This window comes from Loxodonta africana, chromosome 22, assembly GCF_030014295.1.
Source record: "Loxodonta africana isolate mLoxAfr1 chromosome 22, mLoxAfr1.hap2, whole genome shotgun sequence".
In the NCBI taxonomy this organism is placed as follows: Eukaryota; Metazoa; Chordata; class Mammalia; order Proboscidea; family Elephantidae; genus Loxodonta; species Loxodonta africana.
In genome coordinates, this window is record NC_087363.1 from 6,280,675 (window position 1) to 6,305,392 (window position 24,718).

Sequence of the window (24,718 nt, forward strand, 5' to 3'; positions counted from 1 at the left end):
CCAGGATATACTTAGAATTCCTTTGTCCTATCTATAGACATGATTTGAGTAAATGGCAATGATCTTTACATAGCTTAGTGTTCTGATGGAAAAATATTGTATAATAACTGTCCTATTTATTTGAGATTCTTGTTTAAAACAGAAAAAAAAAAAAAAAAAAAAAGCTATGCCCTAGATGTAGGGCTTTTTTTCCCCAACCAAAGGTCTACGAAAGTTTCTATAGAAACTGTGATTGAATGGCCCCCATATATGTTGGTCCCCTTTCTTAGGGATTTATCTGTTATCACCCTATTTTCTGAAAGCATCCTGCATGATTCCCAGTTGCATTTTTGGACTTGATGGGATGCTTCATTCAGAAGCAGCTCAAGGAGAAAGATAGCCCCTTGGAAGGGCAACCTTCCCAGGTGTTGGACATGCATACAGGTGCAAAGTACAAGGGCTCCAAGGTGGAATGGGGGTATCAGCTGAGGCCCCTTTAGACATGGACAACCACCGAGGAAATAATTTTGACAACAAGATGTACTAAACCTCCGACCAATGGGTGTGTTAATGCTCTGAGCCTGTGTAACATTGTCTAAACCTGTGACCGATAGGTGTGTTGATGCTCTGAGCCTGTGTAACATTGTCTAAACCTGTGACCGATAGGTGTGTTGATGCTCTGAGCCTGTGTAACATTGTCTAACCCTCCGACCGATAGGTGTGTTGATGCTCTGAGCCTGTGTAACATTGTCTAACCCTCCAACCGATAGGTGTGTTGATGCTCTGAGCCTGTGTATTGTCCAACCCTCCGACTGATAGGTGTGCTGATGCTCTGAGCCTGTGTAACGCTGTCTTCTTTTTGTCTTCCCTATGCTTCTGTTGGACGTAACATTTCATTGGAGAGTCATCGTCAGTAACCTGTGTACCTTCTCAAAACCTATGTCTGTTGCACTGAGGATGGAAATCCAACACTAACAAATGTTCTTTGGGCTAAAAATAAAGATCATTTAATAAATACGCGGTTTTCCAAGAAGGGCTGAACAAGCCAGGGTTGTGCCGCTGTAAAGTTTCCATGTATCATTTGGACTAATCTCTCTAATTCTATTGATTAGAGTTCACAAATGGGTTATAATATGTTAAGTTCCAATATTTTTCTGACTTGATTGGAACCTGCTTCTCTGTGAGGCTATTTTTGTAACAAGTTTTTTGTACTTAATTTAACTGCCGCGGTCTTTGGGGGAGGGAGGGAGGGAGGGAACTTTGTTCTTCTGTTGTTTATTGTTAATGCTCTCTATGCCAGCCTGTCATTGTTCCAGTCGTTCGAAAAAAAAAAAAAAATGGGTTCATCTGTTGTCTGGGTTCTCAAGTCACTGGTGGCTGTCTGAACGTCACTGTTCTCACTGCGGTCTCTGCAGCCTTATTTGAGTGTTGCCTTAGACTGTCTGACGGGACAAATAAACTCTCTTTGCCCTATGTTAACAAATGTAGATTTTTTTTTTCTTTCCTCTTTGTTATAGGGAATCTAAACGTTCAACTTTCTCTCTTTCTCTCTTTCTCTCTCTCTCTGACTGTTCTCGGTGCTGGGCCCTCCCTTCCACAGCGATGATACCTCCTAATATCGCTGCATGTTTGCGAAATGAAAAGCTCGGGGAGGCTTGCTTCTACCTTATGGGCCATAATCAAACTACGGTTTGTAGCTCGATCAATACTAGGTGTTTCTGTGCTGTGGCCTCATGTCCTCATTGCTTCTGCTTAGCTCTATTTTGATATGTTTGCCAGTTCACTCTGAGCGCCCTGCCTTCTTTGAATTGTAAGTACACCGCTGCCCTGCTGAACGTCTTGCTCTCTTGTGTCTTAAAAGTAGGTGTAAGGATCCCAAGGTTAGGTTTATGGTAGTGGTCTAAGCACTCGCCCTCACTTAAACCTTAAAATGGCTTTTTAACAATCTGTTTATGTTCATTCTAGTTACCTACCCAGTATTTAGAAAGAAAGACCCTCATATCACAGAGCTCTCATCTAGGTTGAGAGGGCTTTGCCAGATAGGCAGATGAGATCTGCTGGCTGGTCTGCAAACTACAGCCCATGGGCCAAATTGTGTTCACAGCCTGTTTTTGTAAGTCAAGTTTTATTGGCACACAGCTATGCCCATTTCATCATGCACTGTGCAAGGCAGCTTTCACTCCGGTGGCAGAGTTGAGTAGTTGCGACAGTTTATATGTCCCACAGAGCCTAAAATGTTTGTTATATGGCCCTTTACGAAAGTTTACCAGCCCCCACTCTAGGGTACATCCCTGCTTCGGTTAAAACCCACACTAGGTGTTCAGTCATGAAACATTGTTTGAAGTTGACCTTGTCGTCTCATGAAAGCTCCTTAAAGGGCACCCACAGATCTCTGACTGTCACACCGGCCCCATCCACATGGCAGTGATCTTGTCATGGTCCCTTACCTGGAATAGTATATTGTGTGTGATGGGTTTAGTTGCAGCAAAGCAGTCCTGCTTCGAAAAGAGGACTAAACCCAGGATGCCACCTGAAATATTTTCAGCGTCATTTCATACAGTTTAGTAATAATAAATGGGAGCACCCATGGGCTGCCCTGCTTTTAAATCTTTAAGTATCTTGATGATAAAAGAAGCAGTCCAGTTAACTCCATAGCTTGTGCATGTAATTATGGCTGACTTGTACATTATAAAGAAAAGTGCCTATAAAGGTTTTATCTGAGGCTGTGTGTACCTGACAGCCTCTTTTTTATTTATTAGATCCTTTTTATCTATTAAAAATTCTTATCTATTAGGGGACTCCAAATTTTAAAAGCGGTTCTTTATTTCTAAACTTAGACCGTTCAATGGATCCTCATATACGTGGCACTGAATCACCAGCTTCTGGCTTTGTCTCACCTTTATAATCCCCTTTACTCACCACCCTGGATTATTTTTTAATTCAGTGAAATCCTGAATACAGAATAATGAATTACTTACCTCTATAGATACCCGGTTATATAGATATGGTATCTCCAAGATCCAGGTACAGACTTTTCCATTCCTCCAGAAAGTTCACTTGTGCCCCTTCAGCCCGATATCCCAGATTATTTTTAAGCAAATCCAAACAAATATTCTTTAAAGGGAAGAATATTTTCTTAAGTGAGGCTGGGGAATGGGGGCATTAGGGGAAGAGGGTTGGGGTGTGGGGAAAGAACAAAAGATAGTTAAGGTGGGAAGTTTTGGTACTTCTAGACAGATTATTTGGGTTGTGCCTTTAAAGACTAAAATTATGACTGGCTTTAAGTTCTTTAATGATCTATGTCTAGTGTAGAGAATAGGTTAGATGCTGAAAACCATAAGTACTAGTTTATTACCCTAACTAGTTTCAGTTCTTAAATTAACCAAGATTCAGCCGGCTTCAGTTCTGACTGCTTTAATAGCTGTTTGTTTGTTGTGACTAATGGGATCTCAAGTGTGGGATTGGTGCCAGGAGCTGAAGGTCCTTCATACCAAACTGTGGCTTTCATTTATTCTCCTTGCAGACCCCAGCAGCGACCGGCACGGCCCCCCCACCGGTCCCCAAGGTGTTCCGGAAATGAGAACCGGGCCATCCGACCGCCAGCAGCATCCATCATTGGAGTCCAGTTATCCACCTGATCTTCACAAATCATTACAACTTGGGGAAAAGCGGGCACACGTCAAAGACCCAAAAGGCAGCAGAGAACATAGCAGACAGCCCAGTGAACACCACACGTGGAATGGAACTTCTAAAAAGCCCGACACTGGGGCATGCCGACCCAAGGACCGGGCACGAGAGGGACGAAGAGAAACACCGCCAGAGCGGGTGGTGGCCAATGGACCCAAGCGGAGGTCTCCAGAGAAGCGGCGGGAAGGTATCCGGAGTGCTGACAATACTTTGGAAAGGAGGGAGAAGCATGAGAAGAGAAGAGAGGTTTCTCCTGAGAGGAGGCGGGAACGGTCACCGACCCGCAAGAGAGACAGCTCGCCCAGCAGTCGGAGAAGGTCTCTGGAAAGACTCTTGGATCAGAGAAGGTCTCCAGAGCGAAGGAGAGCCGGCTCCCCTGAAAGGAGAGCGAAGTCCACCGACCGGAGGCGAGCACAGTCTCCGGAGAGAAGGAGAGAGCGGTCACTGGAGAAGAGGAACAGAGAGGACAAAGTCAGCCACCGAGAGAGGGAAGAGGCGAGTCTGAAACAGGATGCCAGCAGGAGTTCCAGACATCCCCCAGAGCAGAGACGGCGACCTTACAAAGAATGTAGCACTGACCTCAGCATCTAAGATGCTGAGTCACATTCCAACCTTTACTGTGTCAAAGGTTTTTAGAGGAAGGTCACAAACCTGAAATTATTTAGTTTCTTACCTGATAAAGCACCTGACACCTGAGGATCCTATGAATAGCAACATTTTATGCATTTGAAATATTATAAGAAAAACAAATATATGAAAAATGTTGTGCCTGATGTATAATATTAAAGAAAGTATTTTTAAATGGATACTTTTTTGGAAATTATTTGCCAAATGCTAGCCCAAAACTGTAGAATTGACAAATTGTTCCCTTTTTTTGGGCAATTTTTTTTTCTCCCCTGGTTAAATGGGGCTGTTAGTAATTTTCTCTTAGTAAGGGAAATCACTGATTAAGTTTAATTTGATATAGACTTCTGTAGCGATTTAGTGCTTATACTGTAGTAAGGAAGTTTTTCTTAAAAGATCAAAAAGGCAGAGTTATATTGGTAAAAGCTTAGGACTCTGTGGGCTGGATGAGGGTTGAGCAAACTGTTTGAGGAGACCACTGTTGCAAGCGAAGGCCGTTTATAGAAAAGCTACACGGCACAAAGAAAATTTATTTTCTTGACTTATTGTTGGTTCAGAAAACAGTTTATACTCTCCCTGGCCCAAGAAAGACACAGAGGCAAAAAGGTTGGCCGCCATTACCCAAACAGCCCAAGCACCGACGGTCAGGCTTGTTTGGCATCACCAACGTCTGATAGGATCTCCTTAAGGCAGTGCCATCATGGCTTTGCTCAGCCACCAGAAGGAATGAGCAAAATCACCTTCTGTGTTGTCTTGTGTGATTTGATGCTGGATAGCAGAGGAACAGGAGACAACATGCCTATATGGAAGGGATGCATCTCCTGTTTATCATAAGCCAGTGGTTGTCCTTTGCCAAACTGGGGATGAGGGAACGAGCCTTGGTGGAAGGAACCTCTCTGTTGATATTTAAAGAAGTGAGGGCTGGAAGTGCTCATTCTTAGAAAGGCTGATTTCACTTTGAAATCATAAGAAAAGGCTCCAGGATGATTGATGGGGAAGGAAGGAAGCCATCCCAGTGATTCTAGATCTGGTTGGGAAACCTCTGCCCTCATGACCCCGTCCTTTGCGACTTTGGACAAAAGAGCAAAACACAAAGAGTTTTCTTTTTCATTCAATGACCCACTCTTTTATGATCTCGCAGGAGGTATGGTTGGGTCTGCTGCAGCCCCAGGATGTGGTTTAAATGGACTACTGCCTAGCTGAGCCAAAACGTTTGCTTGTACCTGTTGGACCACTACAGCAAACTGCTGCTTACCATGCTTTGTGTATTTCTGTAGTACTGTTTTGCATTTTCCGCACAGATACAAAGCTTTGCAAGTCAATCACTGTTGTTCCTGTGGTACTGTAAAAAAAAGGGGGGGGGCAAAAAAAAAAAAAAAAACAGAAAACCAGCCACTCTTGTGTACAGTTTAAAAATTGCAATTAATAGAGCCTATTTGGAAAAAAAAAAATCAACTGTTGCCTTTTTTTCTTGTATAAAAGAGAATTTATGATAAAAATTTAGCTGTGAGGAATGTGATATGTGTTTATATTTCTGAGTATGAAACAAATTGGTTCATGGGGATCTATTGTAATGTAAACTACATCAGGTATGTAAAGCTGTTTTAAAATGGGAGACTATATAAGTAATTCTGTAAAGCTTTAGTTGCTTTGAGCAATCATTTCCTCCATGGTAAGCTTGCTTGTGAATTATTAAGCTTTCGTTTGCATTCTCTGTTCTTTACTCATCATTTTTTGCAGTGTGCTATGGACTTAATGCTCTTTCTGTGTTGATGAAAAGCGGTATGTGGGCCAATCTTTTTGTAAAACACTATGCATATATAAATATTACATTGCTCATAGCTTTATTTGACGTATGGTTTTATCCATAATATTAGAATGAGTAACTATAGTTGTGTGGACATTCACAGAACAAGTTCCTTTCCTGGAGCAGACACAATATACACATTCTGTAGCTAAAGAGGAGGAAAAAGTCTGGCTGAGATTTTTATCATCAAATAAAGTTTTCCATGTGAAACGCACGTTGAGCTGTAGTGAGTGGTAAGGCCGAGGAGGAGTGCAGCTGGGTGACGGCGTCCTTTGCTATCAGTTGCTTAAGAGCCGACCTGGAGATTTTATTCCTGAGGCAGCAGTGCTAGGATCGCTCTGTTTCTAGCGAAATCTGTACCTGTCTGATGCGCTCAACTGTGGTCCATGCTTTTAAACAAAGGAAATCAAGGTGAATTTTGGAATGCATCCTGAAGCCGACATCATGCTGTCTTACGTGTTGTGAGAGATGATATCTGACATTTTAAAATCTATGTGCTACTCACCTGGGCGTGTCTCGGTCTGTGAAGACTTAGTGTGGTGATTTCACCTGAATCCCACACTTAAAAGTTTTGTCTTGGAAATACTGTACTGTACAGGGACTCTGCATTAAGCAGAAGGATTGAGCTTTCTCAGAACTACTGTAACCTTACATTGGAGACTGATCCTTGTGAGCCGACTTTCCCTAACCCCCACCTCATGTAAATGTCTTGATGAGAGATGACGGATGAGTATTTTGTATGATTCAATCAAACTATTTAGGGATTCCCCTCCCCCCATGACACAGTTGATGCCTGAAAGAATGTTGGGGGAGAACTCAACACCCTACTTGTATTTTTTAAGTTTCTTTTGTGAAAGATTTTTTAATGCATTTTTACTGTAAAAATACATGGAAATGTATGCATTCCATAACCACTCTTGCTTCTGGATTTATATCTTTCTTGTCTCCATATTGTCTCAAATGTATCAGGGTCAAATAATCAATTAAGGGCTCCTGACTTCAACTCAAAATATCACACCATTCTGTTGAAAAAGAAGGAGCTTGGCATTTGGCTTTGCGGGAGTATCCCATTTCTGGCAAGTCGATTCTGACTCACAGCGACCCTATAGGACAGAGTAGAACTGCCCCATAGGGTTTTCAAGGCTGTAAATCTTTACAGAAGCAGTCTGCCACATCTTTCTCCTGTGGAGTGGCTGGTGGATTTGAACCGCCAACCTTTTGGTTAGCATCTGAGTGCTTAACCACTGCACCACCACAGCTCCTTGCAGTAGCATGGTATCTCCCTACTCAGAGTATAGTCTGTGGACCAGCTGATTCAGCACCACTGAGAAGCTTGTTAAAAATTCAGAATCTCAGGCCCCACTCCAGATCTACTGAACCAGAATGTGCGTTTAAGAAGATTCTCAGGTAATTTGTATGCACATTGAAAGTTTGAGAAAATAATAATATAGAACCCTGGTACTCAAAAGCAAATTCTGCCAAGTCAAGTGCTTCATCGTTTCTACCGCTAATCTTGGGGGCAACTTCCTTAACCTCTCATTATGCCTCAGTTTCTTCCTTTTAAGGGGTTTACCTCATAAAGCTAACGCGAATAAATGCAAAATGCTCAGCATCCTCCCCCCGCCGGCAATCAGAAAAGTGTTCAGTAAATGACACAACATTGTGGACAGAGGATTAGCTGCGTGGCAGTGGGTAGTCTGCATTTTTCATTGTCTTGGCTTATTTTCCAATCCATATGAAGAAAATAAATATTTTTTCAGTCCATTAAGATGAGAAGAAAGCCTTCTGTTTTAATTATAAAATTAGCGAACAGTGTGGCCCATACTTCTTCATAATTATACTTGACCATTGTTGTGAAATATGGAGCCAAAATGCTGTGCTATGAAAATTGAGGCAAAAATAGTCTCAAAGCATAACTTTTGAGGCTAGATATGTGGGTGGAGTTAGACATACTGCAAAGTCATACTGGATAAAAGGTTAACCAGTGAGTAATTTAGTATGTGTTTGTGTTGATCCTGTAGTCTGTTACGGCATTCAGATTCCCTTTACATAGTTTTTGGATTGTTCTTTTAGTATTTCTTAGGGGTTGGGGTTTTCCTACAGCATCTAAGCTCCTGGACGTTCAAAAAGATATTGTGTTGAATATTAGGCCTTCCCCTTCGGTGTTTGCTTTATTTGTCACCAGCATGGTGATTATGGGCACTGCTCACTCCCCTGGCATCTCTTGTAAAAGATGGCATCCAGAAATAGTGCCTGGCTCAACCAAAGCTTGAAGTTCAACCAAAAGCCTTCTATCACATGAGTTCTTTGCCTGCCATAAACAGCCACACTAAAATGAACGTGAGGAGACTCAGTTATGGTGGTCAGGATTTGTCCTGCTGTTGGGCAATCCAAGACTACCTCTGAGGATCTGCATTAATTGGGAAAGGAAGAGCCCATTCAGGTCCCTCCAAGTGATCTTCCTTGTAATCAGGCAACCATCCACATCGTGAGTGTTCAGCATGGTAAGCTCCTAGTGCTTTTGGAGTACATGTCCTCACAAGAAGGGAATCAACAAAAGTGGGCTCTTTCGAGTACAATATTTTAGGGTGTTTTTCCGGGGATGGGTCTTTCTATGGAAAATTTTGGGCTACTTCCACTTTGAGAGTCTGGTAAGCCCGTGTCCGTGCATTCCAGTCGTTGTCAGATGCAGGAGTAATTGCCAGTTTCAGTTCAATAGGTGATCGCTGGAGCCAAAGAAACAAAATCTCTTTGAGAGCACATGGGTTTAAGCAAGGTTTTATCAACCAATCTATTACACAGTGAATGCTCAAGTATTACATTTACTGCTTACCTTTTATCACAGTCACACCTGCCTTAAAAGTCTTCACTGTCATCGTCCCTCAGTGACATGGTAGACACAGCCTGGAACTCTAAACACTACACCAATAAGCACTGTTCTTTTATGTAAATTTATCCTCAGGATAAATTCTCTTCTTTGATCTCACCGGATCATAGAGTAGCTCGGAAAGGCAGCTAATCCCTACGTGTCTAATAGGCAAGGCCATTTACTAAATTTTTCTTTCCACACCTGTTAATGAAGGCCATCTCTATGCCAGGTACATGGCGGGTAGGAATACTTGATTCCTGGCTTCGAAAGTTTAGAACTTGGTGAGGGAAGACATAAACCACAGATACCAAGCAGAGGCACGGGGTCCGAATCGTGATTAGTAGGGCATTTAACCAGGTTGGGGAAGGTTACAGTTAAGCTGAGGTCAGAAGAAAGAGGAGTTAATTGCTAACCCACTATTCCAAGCCACCCAGTGGCTCTGCAGGAGAAAGACCTGGCAATCTGTTCCCGTAAAGATTATAGCCTAGAAAACCCTGTGGGGCAGTTATACTCCGTCACATGAGGTCACTATGAGTTGAAAATCAACCCAAGGGCACCTAACAACAACAGGCTGAGGTAACTGCAAGTGCAAAGACCTGAATGTGATCAGGGAGGGGTACCAAAACCAGAAGGAACTGCAGAGGGGGGTGGCCTCACTGGGGATTTTAGACTTGGAGTAACAGGAGGCCACTGAAGGGTTTCAACAGGGACCTAGTGAACTTTGTGCCTGTGTACTGGCAGAGGGAGGCAGCGAACAGCTCTGGACGCTTGAAAAAACTCACCTGACGGGAACATGGAGTTCACGTTGGTGAAGGGCAGGAGTGAGTCCCTGGCTAGGTAACCAGCGCTGGGTGGCAGCAGCCGTCATTACAGAAACCATCCTGATAAGGCAGTGTTATCTCCTAGTTGAAAAGTCCCCATGCCCATGTGTACTGTTAATTCCCATGGGCTAATTCTGACTCATGGCAACCACATGTGTGCAGAGTAGAACTGCTCCATAGGGTTTCCAAGGCTGTGACCTTGCAGAAGCAGTTTTCCAGGCCTTTCTTCCAAGGCATCTCTGTATGAGTTCAAACCACCACCCTTTTGGCTAGTAGTCAAGCGCTTAACCTTTTGTGCTGCCCAGGGGCTCCTGTGTGTACCATCACTTATTAAAGAATGAATTTTCTTTCCAACTAAAACCCTTCTACTTCCTCAGCCATACCTTTTATCAGAGTGCAGAACACTGTCACTTGGTTTCTTGTGTTAGAGGAAGTTTTCTCCAGGTTTACAAATTGCCACCTCACTACACTTTTTTTTAGATACTGGTTTCAAACCTTGCAATCCTGCTTTGTGTTCGTTTTGTGGTTGACTGCATCTCCCTCAAGTTGTAGACGCTCAGTGAAGTATCATCCAGTCTTTGTCAGGCATCCCCCACGCTTGAACGTTGGAAGAGGAGCCAGTCCTGTGATGACCCATCTTGAAAAGCAGTGTGTTTTTTTGTTGTTTGGGGTGTTTTTGTTGTTGTTTTTACAAAACTAATGCATACTTATAATAAACTATTCAGACATTTCCGGAGAATATGAAATAAGAAGTGAAATTCTTCCTTATCACCTGTCAATCCCAATATCCAGAAGTAATTATTGTTAGCTTGGTACATGACATTTCTGATCTTTTTCTACATAGATCTAAATATGTGTGTGTGTATTTATAGTTTAGTGGCTTGTTTTTATGCACAAAAAAACGCACCATAAAACACTATTTCATGGAGTGCTCCTTTGTCTTATATATCGTGGACATTTTTCCATGTTGGGAGAATATATATACACTCCAATACACATTTGTTCTCATTCTCTATCCATTTGTTCTTCTCTCTTCCCCTCTCCTGGATTACTGCAGTAGCTTCCTCACTGCTCCCTGACTTTACCCTTGCCACCTGCAGACTTCTTCACACAGCGGCCAGAACCATCCTTTTAAAATGTCAAGTTAAAGGTCAAAGTCCTTACAATGAGCTTAAGGCCCTATGTGATCCAGCCTCTCCTTTCCTCTCCAGCCTTGCTCACGGATTCTTCCCATTCCCCATCCCAGGTACACACCCAATCTCATGCCAAGTAGCTGTTCCCACTGCCTGCAATGCCTTGTCCCCAGACGCCCTTGTGGCTGACTTCCTCACTCCATTCAAGTCTTTGCTCAGATCTCCTTCTTCAAGGACTCCTGCCCGGAGCATCCTATTTAAAGTGGCAGCCAGATTTCCCTTCTTTGCTCTACTTGTTTTCCTTCCATAGAGCATACCACCTTCTAACAAGCTGTATAATTTACGTACTTATCTCTTTGTTGTTTATTGCTGGCCTTCCTTCTCCAGAATCAGAGTGCGCAACCTGTACAGCCACACAGGACCCCCCCCCCCCCCGCCTTAGAATGACACCATGGTTGGTTTAATGAACCATCTTGAAGTTTTAGTAAATTTTGAACAAAGAACCCCACATTTTCTCTTTGCACTGGGTTTCAGAAATTGGCTGGCTTTGTCTAGAATGCAAGCTTCCAGAGGGCAGCAATCTTTGATCTGAACTCTGATGAATTCCCACTACTTTTTAGAACAGGAACATAGTCATAGTAGGGGCCATAGTAGCTGCTCAGTAAGTATTCTGCTGCCTCTGTAGCTGCATATTCTGAACTAGTCCACTGTGGACACACAGTTGCTATCACAAAAACATGCTGCAGTGAACAGCCTTATACACACTATTTTGTACCCTGGAGTGACTCGGTTTACATAATTTTGAAAGGATAAATCATGTTACTTGTGACTCCTAGTTCTTTCTGATTTCTGATGACACTGATGTTACTGAGAATTCTCATGCTTTCCTTGGGAACAGCTGTTTTTAGCAAAGTGCTTACAGGCTAAGGGACCTTTTTCCCATCAGATAAGTTACCCAGCACCTCATGCCCGCTACTCTCTTTGACTACGCATTGGAATCCCCTGGGAAGCTTAAAAAAAAGTTGTGATTTGTTTTTGTTATGCAAGTAATACATGCTACATTAGCTTTGTTACATAATTCAAATAGCATATAAGGAAAAGTTCCTCTTGACCTCAATCTAAATTCCCAGTCTTCTCCTAGAGCTGGTTGTCAAGGTGGAGCTCATTTGTCGTAGCCATTTCCCTCTCACTGTGCACACGCGTAAAAGCAGACATGTACGTGTATCATTTTTGTCATCAGGTTCAAAAGCACAGGCTCATGATAACATACGTATTGTTGGCCATAGTTATTTGTTTTCTCCCCCTTAACACTTCTTAGAGAGCTTATCTGGGCAGTGAGTATTCTTGTTCTTTTTTAAAACTGATTATTATTCAGTAGGATAGATATATTGGAGCACTGGCTGTGCAGTGGTTAAAAGCTTGGCTGCTAACCAGAAGGTTGGCAGTTCCAATTCACCAACTGCTTCTTGGAAACCCTATGAGGCAGCCCTACTCTGTCCTATAGGGTTGCTATAAGTTAGAATTGACTCGACGGCAACAGGTTTGGATTGGTTTATAGATATACTATGGAGCTGTGGTGGTGCAGTAGTTTAGGTCAGAGGTTTGAACCCACCCAGCAGATCTGTGGAAAAAAAGACCTGGGGATCTGCGCCCATAAAGATTACAGCCTAGAAAACCCTATGGGGCAGCTCTACCCTGCCCTATAGCATCGCAATGAGTTGGAATCGACACAACAATATCGCAGATATACTACACTTTATATCAAAGCTTTTAACTTTGCACAAGGACAGATTTTTTTTAGTTTTTTGTTTGCTTATTTTCAGCGTAAGTAGAGCATGACTTTGTCGCCTTCGTCTAAAAGAGATCAAGATTTCTTCTGTGGGGAAGGGAAAGGGGGAGAGGAGCAAAGGAGAAGGAATGGAGATGGGGAAGGAAATTGATTTTTAAAATACTGATCTCTAATTACTCATTCTCACTAGCCCACGGAGTTTTCAGCTTCTCTCCCTGCTAAGCCAGAAAGTGGGAGAATCTGGCATTTGAGATGCGAAGTAGGAGGCAGGCAAGGCCAGAAATGTCCTGTGTGGGCTGCTGGCCTTCCTTGAAAATTAGTATTGCCAGTTGGAAACTTCGGAAAGCTGAAAAAGCTCCAGGCCACAGGCAGACACGCCCAGCTGAATTCCCAGCCTCTTCCCAGACTGCGGTGTCCAGGGGGGTTTACATCAAGTCGCTAAAATCAACCTTCACCTTCTGTGCATTTTTTAAAGAACCCTCTGTGTGCCCCCCACAACAAAGAATTATCCAGCCAAATGTCAACAGTGTTGAAGCTGAGAAACCAAGTTCTGAGCCAGGTGTTGGAGAATTGCTGGGGCCCTGCAGTCAGATCCCTGGTGGCTCAGTTGTTAAGCACTAACGAAAAGGTGTGTGATTCAAATCTATCAGCCCTGGATTCAAGGGAGAAAGACAGGGCAGTGTGCTTCCGTGAAGATTACAGCCTAGGAAACCCTATGGAGCAGTTAGTTCTCTTCTGTCCCACAGGGTTGCTAAGAGTTGGAATTGACTCTTCAGCAATGCTTTTTTTTTGTTTGTTTGCTGTTGGAGAAATAATTAGAAAGAATATTGACATCTTAATTTTGCAGAAGATGCAATTTTAGATAAGTGCACACTCCATCAAAATTGCTGATTTGAATGTTTCTTTGAAACAGTGAGTATCTTGGTAAGCAAACAATTTCCTTGTATTCTTTTGTGGTGGGTCCTAAAGCAGACTGACATTTCTCAGTCTTGGGCAGGATTCTTGGAGAGGAGCTTGTGACATCTATAGCCATCCTAAGTTAGTTATATATTCAGTTGGATTACTTCGATTTATTAATTCACCTTGATTTAAATTTTAGCTCCCAATTGAAGCTTCACCTTGAGTTAAATAATAATACATGCCTCACAAGGTGTTACAAAGATTAATGAGTTAACATCTGTAAGGTGCTTTGAAAACATAAAGCTCACTCTGAGTGCTAATATTGTAATTAGACAGATCAGGCATTTTTTAGCTCTTTCTGGTGGCTTTGGTTCTGCCTGTCTTCTCACTTGCCTGTGAAGTAGGCTGGGAAGAAGATGTTGGAATATACCTCAGTGGCCAGAAGTAGAAAAATGCAAACCTCGTTTGTGATGATTGTTTTCAGATTCTCTTTTGATAGTGAGTTGAGGAGGAAAATATTCCCAAGGGAAATTAAAATCCCTTAGTAGCAATGGTATTACCTTTGAAACACTCATAAGTAAATTAGAGAAATGGTGTATTCTCTCATTCATATTCATTCATTTTCTCCTCTCCTCTCTTTCTCCTGCAAAGATGGAAGTATTATTGTGAGACTTGGCTAAAATCTCCTGAGTGAAGCACAACCTGCGTTAGGGAAATCTTTATTTTCAGAAATGTGCAGACCGTATCTTTTAACTTCTTTGGAGTTTGCTTCTTCTTTCCTTTGTAACCACCACCATGGTCATCACTGTCACCATCTTGTATTTGTGCAGCCCTTTGTATTTCGGGGTCCCCGAGTGGCTCAAGTGGTTTGTGCTCAACTACCAATCTAAAGGTTGGCAGTTCAAACCCACCCAGCTGGAGGCACCACAGACGAAAGGCCGGGTGATCTGCTTCCATAAAGATTACAGCCAAGAAAACCCTATGGAGAGGTTCTACTCTACAACACATGGGGTTGCCATGAGTTGGAGCGACTTGATATCAAAGCATTTGGTTTTTTGTAGTTTGGAAAAAATGAAAAGGATTTCACCCCCAGAAGCACCTACATTGTGTCTTGCAGTCTTGGGGGCTCCATCCTCCATGAATCTTCACCACACCTATTGAGGTAGGTACAATTATCTCCAATTACAGAAAAGGTAACCGAGGCACACGGACACTCCTTGTCACGACCACAGCCGGAAAATGACAGTGGTGGGATGGATTATTCCAAAGTTCATGTTGCATTTTTTCCATAACCTGAAGCTCAAAGAAACTTCACTGCCCATTTTTTCCATCTGATGGTCATCATCTGAGGAGTCTAGTTGGGAAGGTGGCATTTTCTCTGTTTTTAGGTAAAGAAAAAGAGACAGGAGTTAAAGGATTTGCCTAGAGATAATAGCATGTCAAGGATCCCTGGTGGTGCAGTGATTAAATGCTCGGCTGCTAACTGAAAGGTTGGTGATTTCAACCCATCAGCAGCTCTGTGGGAGAAAAGGCCTGGTGATCTGCTCTGTAAAGATTACAGCCTAGGAAACACTAGGGGGCAGTTAAATTCTGTCACAGGGGGTCATGAAGTGTGAGAATAGACTCGATGGCACACAACAACAATGACAACAACCAACATGTCATTTGGTGAGACCACCTTGCCCACCTCTGATACACTCTTCAGCCCCTGCAATTGGGCTTCCACACTGACCCCTTCTGACCCTGAGCCTGAATTTGAACTTCTAGCCTCCTGAACTGTGAGAGAATAACTTTCTGTTTGTTAAACACATTCACTTGTGGTATTTCTGTTGTAGCAGCACCGGATAACTGATGGCCTTCCCCTCAGTTAAAGACCTGCATCTCTGTCTGCTCCCTGTGCCCCACAGACACCTCACACTCAGCATGTCCAAAGACTAGGGTTGCCATATTTAGCAAACAAACAGAAGGCCAACTTACATTTGAATCTCAGCAAAGCAATAATTCCTGTTTTAGTATAAACATGTCCCAGATATTGCATGGGACATATTTATATCAAAAGCGTCGTTGTCATTTATCTGAAATTCAAATGAACTTGGCCTCCTGCATTTTAACCCTACCAAAATGATCTCTCTTTGGACTCCTCTCTGCTTTTGTCCCTTAGCTCAGCAAAGAGCTCCAGCATCCTCCTCATCAGTGCAGTGGTACGTTTCGGAGCCTTCTTGGACCTGTTTCTTTTTCTTCCACTTCCACATCCGATAGATCAACAGTCCCAATGATACTGCCTCTGCAATCCCAAACTGCCCCCCAGATCTTTCCTCCTCACTGCTTCGCTGATGCCCCTGCCCCAAGTCGGCCCTGATCACTCTCGACAGATTATGTTAACTTTGTAACTGGGCCCCCTTGCCTTTACACTCTTTCCTCTGACTATCCAATTTCTACAGATTGCCAAAATACAGATGCAGTCATGGCACTTTTACTGCAAAAAGTAAAGGCATGTGTGTCCCTCAGAATCAGACCCCAACCTAACATTCCATCACCAGAGCCCCCAGGCATCAGGGGCAAATTATCCAGTAGGCAAGGTAAGCACAGTGCTTACCTTGCTTACCAAATCATCTATGGTAAACAATTTTACATTTTTTCCCCACATCAAATATTCTGTGTCTAGGTATGTCTGGTGTCTTTCTCTCTCCCAAACCCATAGCACCTCTCCATAGAATCAAAGCCTCTTTTTGAATTCACAGTCACTGACAGGGGTGGATGATCCAGTAAGCAAGGTAAGCACAAGCCTACTTGTGCTTACTTACTGATACATAGTGAACAGTTCACATGGGTAGTGATCTAGTAGGTCAACAAAGCATGAGCTTACTTGTGCTTACTTACTGATATGTAGTGAACAGTTCACGTGGGTAGTGGTCTGGTAGGTAAGGTAAGCACCAAGCTTTCCTTGCTATTGGATAATCCGCCCCGCCAGTCTTAGAAGAGAGGACACCATGAGTCTTGGTTTCTGCTATTTCATTGTCCTGGAATGCATTCCCCCTTCCTAGCCAAATCCTATCCACTCAAGGCGAAACAAAAAAACAGCAAACTAACAAAAACAAACTCGCCTTGTGGTCATCCTTTGTCACTACTTTCTCTCAAGCTTAATCCATCAGTAACTCCTGTGGACTCTTCCTTGCAGCCAGCCACGTCTCTCCATTTCTACCACCAATGCTCCTTCGAACACCAGCACCAGCACCTGGACTAATATAACAGCCACTAACTGATCTTACTGTCTCGGCATTCGATCCCCTGTCAGAGCAAGCCTTTTAAAAAGCAGGTCAGAGCCTGTCACTTATCTGCCTAGGGAGCCCCTCCCTGTCTCATCACACCACACCCTTGCTGACTATGGCAACTAATTCCGTGCGCAACAGCAGGACGTCCAGCTGCCAGAATCTGAACTTCAATGCCCATGTAAGTGGCAGACTGGCAGTGCCAGGGAATTAAACACCCACAGCCCTCAATCCGTGATTGAAAAGCTTTGACATGTGAACACCTCAGCTCCTTCACCCCTCCTGTTGTCTGATATTCACTGTTTCTCAGTGTTCCCCACCAGAAATTAAGCACCAATTGCCCACAGTGGTAATTTGATTATTAAATGTATCACTAGTGGTTCTTCCGTTCTCTAAATTCCTCACTTACGTATTAGTATTTCCTAGGACCAGGATGGCCTTCCAGAGAAGTCACATGTGCTCAAATTCTTGACTCTGGGTCTGCATCTGGGGGCTCCCCCACTAAGACACTAGTAGTTTTGATTTGCATTTTTTTTTAATAACTAATGGGTCCCTGGTAATGCTAAGGGTTAACATGCTCAGCTTGCTAACCCAGTGGTTGGAGGTCCAAGTCCACCCAGAAGCACCTTAGAAGAAAGGCCTGATGATCTGCTTCCAGAAAGAATGAGGCACTGAAAGCCCGATGGAGCAGTTTTACTCTGACACTGTGAGGTCAGTATGATTTGGAACTGACTGGATGGCAACTGATTTTTTGTTTGTTTTTGCCCACAAAGGATGGCCTAGAGATTCAGAGCTGAGAAAAATGAAGCATAGGAACAGTGGAGCAGTGATTTTTACCATATATTTTCCACATGGGCTAAGTAGTCAAAAAAAGCTAGTCTTCAGAGAGAGAGAGAAATAAGAAGGCAAAGATGAGAAAGAGAAAGTATTGTCTTGGTCCTGACAGCTTTCCAGCCTCTTTCCTTCCTTCTGAAGCTCAGCTACATCACTGTCCATGAGCTCTGAGAGACAGCCTGCCCCGTTGTAAAATTTTTTTTTAATGCTAACTCGAGTTGGTTTCTGTTACTTGCAACCCAAGAGTTCTAATGAACACAATCTCCATGGTGCTTGCTACAAAAGAACTGAAACATGTTGATGTGCTTTCCTGGTGTACAAACCACTCATGTGGCCAAACAGTAAGCATCACACGCCCACAGGAGGACCGTCTGGGCGAACACTGGAGCACGGTGGTCTGTGATTCTGTTTCCTGACAGGCTTGCTTTTGTTTTTCTTACAGGCTAACTATTGTCAAAAACTCATGGCTCATCTAATCAAAATATTTCAGTGCCACCATTTTACTTGGCAAGATTTCTTGTCTCTGTTAAGTGTTAACTTTTGGGGAGAAGTATATCCTATGGCTGTCACTCATTAAATTATAAGGCACTTTTCTTATTTTTTTTTTTTTTTTTCTTAAGCATGGTTAAATAGAGGAAAATAATCAGTGCTATCTTTTCAGCTATTTTAAAAACTTGATATATTGGGATATAGATTTTCAAAGAATCTGAACCAATCAGTTTCTTCCACCTTCCCCCTGCGTGAGTGACACTGTGGGGTGTTCCAGTCCTGAGGAAGTGCACCAGGAATGAGCTGCTATTGGAGCAACTATGGTGGTAGGCTGATTGCATTGATGGTTCTGATTAAAAGCCTCCCTGTATTCATTCCTTTTGCCCTGAAACCTGGTGGTTCCATTTCACTTTGAGCAGGGCTAGCCTTGTGACTTGCTTTAGCCGATAGAATGTGGTGGAAATGACAGTGTGAGTTCTGAGCCTAGGCCTCAAGAGGCCTTGCACATTTCACCCTTCGACCCAGCCATGCCACTGGAACCAGCCCTGGCCAATTAGCTGAGGGATGAGAGACCACATGGAGCAGAACCAAGCCGTTCTACTCAAGGTCGTCTGAGACTTCCTAGCCCCTAGCCAACCTGTCAGATGACCACAGACACGTAAGTAAGCCCGGCCAAGATCAGCAAACAAGATCCAGATCAGCAGAACCACCCAGCTGACCGATAGACTTGGGAGAAATGATAAATGGTTGTTGTTTTAAGTTACTATGTTTTGGAGTGATTTTTTATGTGGCATTATTGCAGTAATAGGTAGATATAGCTGATATCACTACCAAATATTTCTTTGATTGGAATTGCAAATGCTTAAGTCCCTGACATAAAACTTAAAGGAAGAGATAATATAGTTCTATCTATACATGTTACTATAGGTTTTCACCAGATCTGGAAGCCATATTCTAAATGACTGACTTAACATGGGCTCTCTTGTATACTTGAATGCCACTCATCAGGGACTTAGGTGGCATCTGAAAGAGATTAATCCTCCAGAGCAAGGGTTGGCAAACGATGGCCCGCGAGCCAAATTCCACACACAGCTAGTTTTTGTAAATAAAGTTTTATTGGAACACATTTGTTTCCATATTGTCTGTGACTGCTTTAAGGAAGGCAGTGGTGGCTCAGTGGTAGAATTCTTACCTTCTTTGTGGGAGGCCTGGTTTGACTCCCAATCAATTCACCTCATGCACAGCTACCACCTGTCTCTCAGTGGACGCTTGCATGTTGCTATGATGCTGACAGACTAGGAGAAAAGGTCCTAGCGATCTACTTCCAAACATCAGCCCCTGAAAACCCTACGAATCACAATGGTCTGATCTGCAACTGACCATGGGGATGGCATAGGACTGGGCATGGGGTCGCCATGAGTCAGGGACTGAAGCAATGGCAACTAACAACCACATGGCTGCTTTTTGCACTTCAAAGGCCCACGAAGTCTAAAATATTTACTACCTTGCCCTTTACAGAAAAAGTTTGCTGACCATTGTCCCAGAGAATCAAACACTAAGGTTCACAGAGAAATCTTTATGCTATAATTGGAAGAGATATGCCATATGTATTAAGACTGAAAGGGCAGAGAAAACAACGGTTTCTAATAAGAAGTGAAAACCTGAAGTCACAGGGGCAGGTGCTCCAAGCGGCGGGTACCTATTTGGGATGGAGGTGCTTTTCACGTGGACACATGCATACAGCGTGCCCCACAGCGAGAAACAGCAGGGATTTTTTTAATTAATGGCCCATGACAATTCTACCACTCAACAACAGAGAGCTCAACTTATTCTAAATATAAATGCCACCGTTAAACTCCTTGAAAATCACTTTTCTCTGTAGTCAACAGCTCAGAGTCTGTAATCCTTCTCTCTGTAGTGCAACTTTTTTTTTTGGAACATAAAGAATGGTAGAGGAAAATATGGTAAAGAGATTGGTTCCAATTAACTCTGCCAGTGATTCATTGTCTAATAAATAAACAGGAAGAGTCATGAAGATTAACCAGGCTTCTCAGGAATGAAGGCTCTCACACCCTCAGACGATTCATCTTATCACCTATCTTATATTAGCCCGATGACAATGAGAAAAAAGAGGTATGGATGGGAGAACGACATAGATGAAATTTCCTTCTCCAAGTTGTTTTAACTGAAACCCAGGAGAGAAATGCATAATTTAAATGAACAGTTGACAAGCTTTGTAAAGGAAATAATTTTTATGCTGTGATTGTCCAGGAGTGTCAGTTTTTCCTCCTTCCTTGATTGGGTCCTTGCTATATGTTGGGCCTTGCTAACTCCCCACCAGAACGTTGGAGAACCACATCAAAGCCATACATCCACAAAAGCATTATTGGCTCCTCCACCCAAGCTTCTTGTGATATTAGTGATAAAAAAAAACCCAAACCAAACCCAGTGCCGTTGAGTCGATTCCGACTCATAGCGACCCTATAGGACCGAGTAGAACTGCCACATAGAGTTTCCAAGCAGCACCTGGCAGATTCAAACTGCTGACCCTTTGGTTAGCAGCCGTAGCACTTAACCACTACGTCACCAGGGTTTCCTGATATTAATGATATTATTTGATAATTTCCACATTCGGTTGGATCACCTTTCTTGGGATAGTCGTAAATATGGATCCCTTCCAGTCAGTTGGCCAGGAAGCTTTCTTCCAAATTTCTTGGCATAGAGGAGTGAGTGCTTCCAGTGCTGCACCCTTTTGTGGAAACATCTCAATTGATATTCCATCAATTCCTTGCTTTGTTTTGTTTTGATTTGCCCAGATGGGTTGCTTGAGTGAGCTAGCTTGATTATTTTCACCTTTGAAGTTCTGACGTCCTGTCACTAGATGGCTAGAGCTGTTATCAGGTATATAAGTCTAGGAGTCCATTCACTTTTCTTGTATGGATTCAGCTCAGGTGTCCAGGTAGCTGCTCATCAAGTGTGTGGTACAGGCCCTGTCCTACAGTCTTAGAGGTGTGGGGGTGATTGGTGTAGGTACCGGTATCTGGTTGCAGCAGGAGGTCACGCTGTGAACAAGGCGGGGGGCTGAGAATCGTCCCTGAGGTGCCTCTGAGGAAAGCGCGTCCCTTTTCCCTAGAGCATACAGGTGGGTGGGTTCTGCAGATGGGCACCCATTGTTTTTGGTTGTAAGGACTGGGAGGTATCAGTTATCCTTGGACCCCTGTCACGGGTGGGTGGGTGACCTGAGTGGAGCCACCAGTCATTAGGCCCTGAGGTAGATAGATGAGGACCCTGTTTAACAGGCAAAGTGGTGTCAAACATCAAACACCCACCTCTCCACCACATAGCTGAAACGGTTGGAGTCTGCCAGCAAGGGCCTGTTCTCCTGAAATAGGCCAACACAGATTCACACAGAGGGGAAAGGTACTCAAAGTCCATGGACTGTTTATGCCCGGACAGGAGCCGCTTCTGTCCTGAGCTCCCCAAGTTAGTGGAGCTGGCAAATTATCTTTCCCCCCAATTGCGATTTTATTCCTTCTCCAAGGCCAGGAGGATGGCTCTAGGCGCTCAACAGGGCCTATCTCAGGCCCAGGGAATTCAGCCGCTGAAGCTGGCTTGGGGGTAGGGGGACATGGTTAAATATACGCAAGTACTTAGCTTTTGCCGAGAGCGCCGTTCTTCTCTGGATCCGGAAGTGTGAGTAGGCTGTGTGGCTGGCTGCTTCTCCCTGAGGAAACTGCAGCCCAACGCTAGTACCAGCCCGCCGCCGCCACGGCTCTGGGAATGGTGCCTGAGGGCTCCCCGTGATTCAGGTCTGGTAACTCCTCTCCGCTTGTGAATGGTCTCTTCCTCCCCCTGCCCCTCTGTTCATTTTCTAAGCTTGCCTTTGATGTTCAGGGCTCCTAGCTTGTCATAATGTACTTGTTTCACTTGTTTTTTCGGGTCTTCGTTGTAAAGAGGGCTAGCAGGAAGTGTCTGTCTATTCCGCCATCTTGGCCCCACCTCTTCTGTCAACTTCTGGAGCCTTGTTTTTCACCATTACCTTCAGTAACGCTTGGACTTCTTCCTTTAGTACCATCAGTTCCTGATACATGTTCTACCTCCTGATATGGTTGAACATTGACCAGTTCTTTTTAGTATAATGACTGTGTATTCCTTCCATCTTCTTTTGATGCTTCCTGTGTTATTTAATATTTCCTTCACTATTGCTTTTTTTTTTATTGCAACTCAAGACTTGATTTTTTCTTCAGTTCTTTCACCTTGAAGAAAATTACTGAATAATATCATTAATATCACACGCAAGTAAAATTTTGCTGAAGATCATTCAAAAATAGCTGCAGCAGTGTATCAACAGGGAATGGCCAGAAATTCAGGCCCAATTCAGAAGAGGACGTGGAACCAGGGATATCATTGCTGATATCAGATGGATCCTGGCTGAAAGCAGAGAATACCAGAAGGATGTTTACCTGTGTTTTATTGACTATGCAAAAGCATTCAACTCTGTGGATCATAACGGATTATGGATAACATTTCGAAGAATGGGAATTCCAGAACACTTAATTGTGCTCCTGAGGAGCCTGTAACATAGATCAAGAGGCAGTCATTTGAACAGAACAAGGAGATACTGTGTGGTTTAAAGTCAGGAAAGGTGTGCATCAGGGTTGTATCCTTTCACCATACCTATTCAATCTGTATGCTAAGCAAATAATCTGAGCAGCTGGACTGTATGAAGAAGAACAGGGCATCAAGATTGGAGGAAGACTTTAAACAGGTCTTGACCCTTGGAGAGGTTAAATAACTTGCCCAACATCATACACAACCTGTAAGAAGAAATGCCTCCCATTTGTCTATCGGCCCCTTCAAGCCACTGCAAGTATGCACACAATCTGAGTAAAAGCTCTGTGCTGGTTATGCAAGTGCAGCTGGGAGACATTTTTCTGATCTTTTCTCTTCCAGCTTTCTATCCTCCCTGCCCCCTCCCCCCACATAACACACACAAGTCCTTCCTATGTAGAAATTTTAGATCCATTAAAGCTCAGCTCTTCTAATCCCTCGACAAGTGCTTATACCTTCTACTACTCTCACTACCCTTCCTAATCCAAACGTGGTGAATATAAGTGAGGTGGAGATGCCAGGCAGCCAGAAGCCCTATCGGACACGAGCTGCCAGTATATCAGCAAACCCTGCTGTCGGTATTGGATTAATTGCTTGTTTTTTTTTTTTTTTTTAACCTCTAGTTCTCTGTAGCTTTTCCCACCCAGACAAAAATACTGGTCTCCTTCAGCACCAACTTGGCAATAACAGAGAAAGCCTTGAAATGATTATCCTGATTTAAAGACAGCACGAATTTCTGGCTCTTATTTATAAACCTAAACTAGCGAGTGTCCTTTGGTCTTGCTAAAGCAATGACCTTAATTTAAAAAAAAAAGTCATTTATTTTCCTTCTTGACTTTTTTGTACCTTAAAGAATGACTTTAAATTTTATTTTTCCAAGACTTGGCATTTCTGTATGTTAACAGCAGGCATTATTTAGCTTTGCCGAATCACACATTTCCCTCCATTGTACGCCCACTCCCCCTGCCCTGTCACACACACACACACACACACTCATTCACTCTTCATTCCTCCTGCTGAATAAACAGTCAGCATTACTTTTTTTTTTTTTTTTATTACCAGGAACTTGATCTTGACTGGGGAGGGCTGGTTGTCAAAGGGAGCCCCCCACTGGACACCCTTAAGATTGCAGAATTGAGGAAAACGCTCCCTCCTTGAAGAAGGTTCCCCGACTTCTGGCTGTGAGCTTGCCTTTCTGACTTTGTATCAAAAGTGTGCGTTTCACTGCAGGAAGGCTTGCTACTTAATGAATTAATTTCTTGGCAGCCCTCTGGGTGTGCTGATGAGCGCTTCAGTTTCTCATTTGGGATTTCCTGTCAACCTTGGCTTCCCTTGGCTCCAGCTGGGAAACTACCCTGCAGACTAGCCTGCCTCCAGCTTCTCCGAGCCTGAACTGCCTTTTTCTTAAGAGACAGGCTGCTTTTGTTCCTTCTCCATGATCCCACTGAGGTCTTCAATTTGAGAGAAGCCCTGGAGCTCCTTGAATCACATTTGAACAGTGGTTGTTGGCTGCAAAGTTTTAATTACTCAAGCCCAGAAGAAAGTGACTAAGCAATTAGTGTTTCAAGGAAGTAGTATATATCGAACATGAGGCAGGAGATCACACAGTGGGAAGAATTCAAACTTTGGAGTAAGACATGGCTTCAAATTCTGTTTTCACTGTTTACAAACTGTGCAACCCAGGCTAAATCTCTGAACCTCTGTGGGTTTCAATTTTTTCCTCAGAATGAGATTTAAAAATATATATATATATATTTTTTTCAACATGTTTTTGGTGAAGGTTTACACAGCGGTTTCAGTTCCCATTCAATAATTTCTACACAAGTTGTTCAGTGACATTGGTTACGTTCTTCACAATGTGTGAACTGTCTCATTATTTCCATTCTGGTTGTTCCATTTTTGTTAA

General features: G+C 43.2%; 1 protein-coding gene across 2 annotated transcripts in view; it reads left to right on the top strand.

Annotated features, from left to right (window-relative positions):
• Positions 1–5,678, top strand: part of MAGI1 (membrane associated guanylate kinase, WW and PDZ domain containing 1) — a 701,787-nt gene extending 696,109 nt beyond the window's left edge. For both annotated transcript variants that reach the window (XM_064274271.1, XM_064274270.1), the window contains one exon: positions 3,503–5,678. In XM_064274271.1, the coding sequence (XP_064130341.1) occupies positions 3,503–4,257 (755 nt within the window). In that variant the 3' untranslated portion in view covers positions 4,258–5,678. The remainder of the gene's footprint in view (positions 1–3,502) is intronic.
• The last annotated feature ends 19,040 nt before the right edge of the window (positions 5,679–24,718 follow it).